This window comes from Pimephales promelas, chromosome 7 (assembly GCF_988280905.1).
Source record: "Pimephales promelas chromosome 7, fPimPro1.hap1.1, whole genome shotgun sequence".
NCBI classification, from domain to species: domain Eukaryota; kingdom Metazoa; phylum Chordata; class Actinopteri; order Cypriniformes; family Leuciscidae; genus Pimephales; species Pimephales promelas.
In genome coordinates this window covers 17,716,642-17,723,662 of record NC_142775.1, presented here as the reverse complement: position 1 = coordinate 17,723,662, position 7,021 = coordinate 17,716,642, and the positions used below count along the sequence as shown (strand labels likewise).

The following is a 7,021-nucleotide window of genomic DNA, read 5'->3' as shown; positions in this document are numbered from 1 at the left end:
GTTAATGGAAAAAAAGAAAAATAAACAGTCATACATTCAGTATTTTACAATCCGTTATTTATTTAGAAAGTGAAAAGCAAGTGTGTGTAATTAATTCTAGCCATTTTAATAAATTCCAACATTGTGCCGTAAAATTACTGAAAATGTCCTAACAGCTCGTAAAACTGCTCATAAGAATTATAAGGATTGCAAATTATACATGATTATAATTAAGTAGGGCGTATTTCATTGGATGAAAAAAAAAACCATACATAACATGACAAAGCTTTTTCCATTCTTATAATAATATAGAAATGTACAAAAAAAAGTGTCACCGTACTTAAGCACCATTCTGAACACCTGCCCCAAAAAATGACTGAACACATGCATGATTCAGAAGAACAAAAATATGATTTTGCCTAATTACTTGAGTTAAGCTGAAAGTCAGAACAACAACAACAAAAAAACTATATGCTGTATATAAAATACTACTACAATCCTGTCAAATAAAACAAAAAAGTAAATAAAAAAGGATAATTCGTTGAGGTCAGAGGAATCAGTTGCATTTGCCACTGCAGGGATAAAGAACAATTGTATTTGATTATCAACACAGAAAAAAATATAGAGGCCTTGGCTCACGGCCATCCTCCTTATAACATTTTGATGGCTGTCATAATAATTCAATGGTTCATCACATACTGATTATCATACTGATCTTAATGATTTTATCTATAGCGATATCTATTGTCATCATACTGATCTCTGCGATCATCATACCTATCTCTGAGGTCATCGCGGCTACCTCTGCGATCATCATAGCGATCTCTGAGGTCATCGCGGCTACCTCTGCGATCATCATTCCGATCTTTGAGGTCATCGCGGCTACCTCTGCGATCATCATACCGATCTTTGAGGTCATCACGGCTACCTCTGCGATCATCATACCGATCTTTGAGGTCATCACGGCTACCTCTGCGATCGTCAGAGCGATCTCTGAGGTCATCACGATCTCTGAGGTCATCGCGGCTACCTTTGCGATCGTCATAGCGATCTCTGAGGTCATCACGGCTACCTTTGCGATCATTGCGATCTCTGAGGTCATCACGATCTCTGAGGTCATCGCGGCTACCTTTGCGATCGTCATAGCGATCTCTGAGGTCATCACGGCTACCTTTGCGATCATTGCGATCTCTGAGGTCATCACGATCTCTGAGGTCATCGCGGCTACCTTTGCGATCATCATAGCGATCTCTGAGGTCATCACGGCTACCTTTGCGATTATCATAGTGAACGCTGGTGTCATCAGGGCTACCTCTGCGGTCATCATGGCGGTAACTGTGGTCATCACGGCCACCTCCATTGTCATCACTTCGAGCTATGTCAGGTCTCTCTTCAGTGATGTGCACATTCCCTTCATCGATGTATTCTGTTTGTGGTGTGTCATGGTATTCCAGCACTGGAGTTCTAAATAAAGTAAACACAGATTAATAATAATTAAAAAGAATAACTTAATAAAAACCAGAATCACCTAAATACCAACAAACACATAATTTATTGCTTCCAGAGGATAAATGGTGACCTATTCCACTTGACTCTTACGCTCTTGATTTCTGTTTCCGTTTGCGGACACAGCAGATGATGAGTATTATAAGCAATGCAGCTCCAGCAATACAACCAGCAACAATGCCTATTGTGGCCATATTCATAGAGGCTGTAAAAACAGAAAGGAATGGAAATTAAAATGTAGCAAAATTAAGCTGAAAGTCTCATTTCATGCATTGAAGGTAACAAATCATGATAATCTGACTTTTTCTGTGTTTAAGTGCTATAATTGGGTCCCCGGTGCATCTATCAACCCAGAAAACGTGAAAAGTGACGACCAGTGACTTAGTTTTGGTAAGCTTTTTCTCTACAAGCATGTAAAAAAAAGGCCAATCAGATTTTGCTCCCCTTCTGATGTAGAAAGGGGATATTATAAATATTACCAACAATTAATCTGCAATTAAAGTTTCCACCCACGGTGCTGACATTTGGTTTGTGCAAGTGACAAATATGTAACCAATTATAACACAATGGGAAAAGTTTGAACAAAGCATGCAAACTGCTCTGTCATTGCTCCACAGATGAACACAGAAGTCCCAGCCTCAGAGGAGACGAGAGAGCAGTGAATTTATTTTATTTTAAACGGAAATCCCCCAGAAACAGATGAATAAATGTAGCTAACCATTCAGAAAGGTCCAGGTGCAGTCTGGCTGCACTCCACTACTGGTTATTTCTGAGATTTTGGATGACTGAGATTCGCATGTTTTGTTATTGTATCCGAACTACAACGCATTCTCACCCCAAGACATCACCTTTGACCATGCTTCAATATTTGACGTTTTAGGCGCCCTTTAGCGTCACTTATATGACGCGATCCTACGGCGTCATCTAACTGACGCTAAAGGAAAGCGTCAGTTAGAGGACGCGGTTAGGTTTAGGTGTGGGGTGGGGGTAGGGTACACGCGATCCTAGGACGTCATCTAACTGACGCTAAAGGGCGCCTAAAGCGTCAGATATTGAAGCATGTCGAAATGCTTCCCAAGGCGTCAGTTAATTTTAACCTAAAATTACCATAAAACTGTCAGATCGACTTTTCCGATAAACCTTATTGCTATCTGTTGTTTTTACAAGCAACAACGTTTTAATTTTTACTGCTAAAGAGTTAGTTAAACCAAAAATAAAAGTTTTGTCATTAATTACTTCACAATACAAGATCTTGTATTGACAATGCAAGAGTCAAGCTGTAAAGTTTACTCGGTACAATAATCTGGTACAATAATCAAAACATGATAAAATAATCTGAACAAAATTAAATACTCATATAAATTTATACAGAAAGAAAGCAGGCATACTCACCTGGCACTACAGACAATGTCATGTTACATTTGGCTGATCCGACCTTATTGGTTGACATGCAGATATAGTAACCTGATGTCTCCATGGATACATTGACCAAAGCCAGAACTCCATCCTCTGTTACACAAAATCATGTGAAAACTTTAGCGTTTAATGACAAAAAAAGTTATGGTAACACTTTAGAATACGGTTGCTTCGTTAATGAATAACTACACAAGAACTAATGAGTAACACAATATTAACAATCTAGTAACTGTTATTAACTAACAAGAAACTCTGATTAACGAACTAGTAAGTAATAGCGCACAGATGAAAGAGGTAGTTCACTATTAAGTAATCAATAACTACAATTTTTTTAATACTTCCCAGAGAACTACTGAACAAGTTTATTAACAATCTAGTAACTACTATTAACTAAAATAAACTCTTATTAACGAATTAGTAAGAAATAACTCACAGATGAAAGTGTTACTAGATACTTCTGTGGGAATTACTAATTATTTGGATCCGTATAAAGTGAAGATCATTGGAACTAACTAATTACTCAAGTGTTACTACATGATCTAGTCATGATTTGTGCAAATGTTTGAGATTTTTGGTGAACTTTAGTCACTTTTAGAAAATGTCTTTAGTAACACTTGAGTCATTAGTTAGTTCCAATGATCTTCACTTTATAATACAGATCAAAATAATTAGTAATTCCCACAGAAGTATCTAGTAACACTTTCATCTGTGAGCTATTACTAATTCGTTAATAAGAGTTTATTTTAGTTAATAGTAGTTACTAGATTGTTAATAAACTTTTTCAGTAGTTCTCTGGGAAGTATTAAAAAAATAGTAGTTATTGATTACTTAATAGTGGACAACCACTTTCGTCTGTGCGCTATTACTTACTAGTTCGTTAATCAGAGTTTCTTGTTAGTTAATAACAGTTACTAGATTGTTAATATTGTGTTACTCATTAGTTCTTGTGTAGTTATTCATTAACGAAGGAACCGTGTTATAAAGTGTTACCAAAGTTATTAATCTAATCCACTGAAAGAGAGAACAAACTTACTTTCAGTGGTTTTAATAGGAAATGCTTTTGGGACATTTTTGACATCATATCTCTCCCATTTGTATGTGGGCGATGGCGAGCCCTCCTCGGAAACACAGGTTAGGCTAATATCGTGTCCATATTCTGCGGTGCCTACTACTTTACAAACAGGTTGTGATGGTGCAACTATAAGACAAATGTAGATATTATTTTTTAAAAAGGATTCAGCCATATTATATGGAATTTTTATTTTGAGATTTTATTAAGTTATAAGTTTGACAAAGTGCCAGAGATCTTACCCTGAACCAAAAGAGAAGTAGAGTCAAATGTTTTGCCTTCAATGTCCCCAGGAATCTGAACATAACATCTAATTATTCCACTTTCTTTAAGAGTGACTTGTTTTAATGTCAGTTTTGATGTTTTTGCACCAAGGTCAAACTCTACTGTGGCTTTGCCTACATACTGTGGTCCAATGTCTACTTCGTGAGGATTGGAGTAATAGGTACCAAAAATTACCTACAGGGCCAAAAAAGGAACCAATCATTGTTTTTACACTTACCATGGTTAGTGGTATTTTGGTAGACAGTTGAAGTTTATCAATACTGTCATTACAAAAAAATTGGTTTACCTTGTCTTCAGATGTCTCATCGGAATGACCACTCCATGTTATAATGATAAGAGTGTTACTGTTTACTTGATTTTTAGGTTTAAAATTGCATGTAAGGGTGACATCATCACCCCTGGCAACCTCCACAGAAGCTTGACTCATTGTCACATCCAGTCCAAAAGTAGTCGACATCACTATGAGGCAAAAACGAGAACTTTGTGAATATCACACAATGTCACAAATTATTAAGACATTTTAAATACTCAGACTTCAAGCGTGGGAATAATGTTTGAAATGCAGAATTCGCAAATAACATTTCACAAAACTTTAAGAAACATGAAACTCAAAACTGTTTTTATAATAAGAGAGAATGATCTGAAAATATTTAGTAAAATTCCTTGTATTTCTGCATTTGAAAATCAATCTCATTTACAGTATCACAAATCTACATCACAAGTAACCTAAATCAGCAATACATTTGGTGTTATTATTATACATTCTGCTAAAATATGAACTTATTATTAATATAATTTCTTCATTTAATTATTTAATATGAAATCATTTCAGTATTTAAGAATGCATGAGTCCAGCTTATTTGTAAACTGCCTACTGAAGCTTTTTATTGTGTCTAAAGATTATTATAAATTATTATTATTATTATAATTGTGTCTATTATAAAAATGAATGAATGAAACAAGTAGCCATTTTGTAGCCCTGGTGAAAACATTAATAACATTATTACTTGAAAACATATTTTAAATTAAATTTAAGTGTCACTTGTTGAACAATTGACAAGAAAACAAATCACTTGTGTGATCCACACTGTTATCTAACATATAGTGTCATTGATTTGATCTTGATGTACTCGATGTAAATGTAATGAAAGTGACCACCTCACCTGATATTAAATATAGGCTGCAAAAAATCCACTTCCAGTTGGTCATTTTGTCGATGTCCAGTCACACAGCAATAGATGATGTTTTGGTGAATTAGGGGAATTTGGGGCAGTTTTTCTTCCGCAGTCTGTACCTGTGTGACTGTGTCTACCACACCTTTAATGCACTTTGGACCCTTTCCTCTCACTCAAAGTTTTACAAGTTAGGTTGAAACAAAATGGCAGATGTGATGTCATAACCAGGTCATAACAGTCATATTAGTAAAGGGAGTCATTGCTTGGAAATGAACTGACATACTATGTAATAATGGGGTAGGGGTTGTTGCCAGTAAGGGACAAACTACATATTAGTTCTTGAATTTTATTCTGGATGATTTGTATACAATATCACTTGATAAAACTTACGTTTTACGTACATAGGGCACACTCACTAACAAGCTACTTGTGTTCATGTCAGTATAATATTAAAAATATCATAATGTTTCTGTCTTTCGAAAAAACAATCTAGTCTAACCCAGGGGTTCTCAACTCCAGTCCTCGGGACCCACTGCTCTGCATATTGTGTATGTCTCCCTTATTTAACACACCTGATTCAGATCCTCACATACAAAATGTGCAGAGAACCCCTGGTCTAACCTCAAACAAGGATGTACATACCAGCTGTGGTGTATTGCCATATATCTGACCAGCAGATGGCAGTGAATGAGCCATAATTGAAATCAGAGCGTTTGAGAACAGTTCATTTTTCCATTTGGTAAAGAACTATTGATCTTCTTTACCAGACGCCATGCTGACAAAAACTGCTTATGCTAGTTAACAGACTTGTTCTCACTCTTTCCATTTAGACTATTTAAAAAAAAAAGTATAAATTAAACACAAAATTGCATTCTTTTTTTTACTGTCAAAGTGTTTGTTGTATTTGGCCTTTCAGTACGTTATCCAGAACTCAACTTTATTTGTTATATTATTTTATTACATATTAACTTACAATATGTACACAGTCTATTTAATAGTTGAATAATAAAGTTTTTTTTATAAAATATCTGAGATTTGTTTTAACTGGAATTTAATTTCCAGTTATCATCAATGAAACTAAACTGAGATAAATAATGACACTATTATCTTGCAACAGCAGCATTACAACAGAATTAGAACGTGTCTAATCAAATTACTGAAGTTTGCGTCATTAAATCTGTTACTCTCATGTTGTAACTGTGTCATCATTTTGCCAATGTTTTATATAATATATAATATAGCTACGTTTCTCAAATATCTGCAATAATGCAAACATCTTTTCCCTAGGCCTAGACAAATGTAAAATTTTCAATATTTACTTAGCCTATTTATTATTTTCTTTTCACTTAAATGTTCATATAACATTTTTTAATCAATTTTTCCCTTTCCTTTTTCCTTTTTGCACAACCCAGCGCATGCAAGGTCTACGTGTAATTATGGTTGGTGCAGTTTTTTTATTTATTTTTTATTTTATTAATCGCAAGGTATCATAAATGAAAGCAATAGGCTACAGCACATAGCCTGTATGTATACACATACTAGTATGCATAAAAAACAAACAAAAAACAAACAAAAAAAAACAGAACAGAAT

At 34.9% G+C, this 7,021-nt stretch overlaps 1 protein-coding gene across 2 annotated transcripts; it reads right to left on the bottom strand.

Annotated features, from left to right (window-relative positions):
- Nucleotides 1-40: 40 nt before the first annotated feature.
- gpa33b (glycoprotein A33 (transmembrane), paralog b) lies at nt 41-5,582 on the bottom strand. 2 transcript variants are annotated; one of them, XM_039678240.2, is made up of 8 exons: nt 5,419-5,582; nt 4,542-4,714; nt 4,213-4,429; nt 3,935-4,099; nt 2,878-2,994; nt 1,579-1,690; nt 757-1,443; nt 41-551 (listed from the first exon to the last, which is right to left on the bottom strand). In XM_039678240.2, exons 1-8 carry the CDS (start codon nt 5,462-5,464, stop codon nt 536-538), a joined length of 1,533 nt encoding a protein of 510 aa, XP_039534174.1. In that variant the 5' UTR covers nt 5,465-5,582; the 3' UTR covers nt 41-535. The 2 variants fall into 2 exon arrangements, with proteins under 2 accessions (XP_039534174.1, XP_039534173.1); XM_039678239.2 differs by having other exon boundaries at nt 41-1,443.
- Between the last annotated feature and the right edge of the window lie 1,439 nt (nt 5,583-7,021).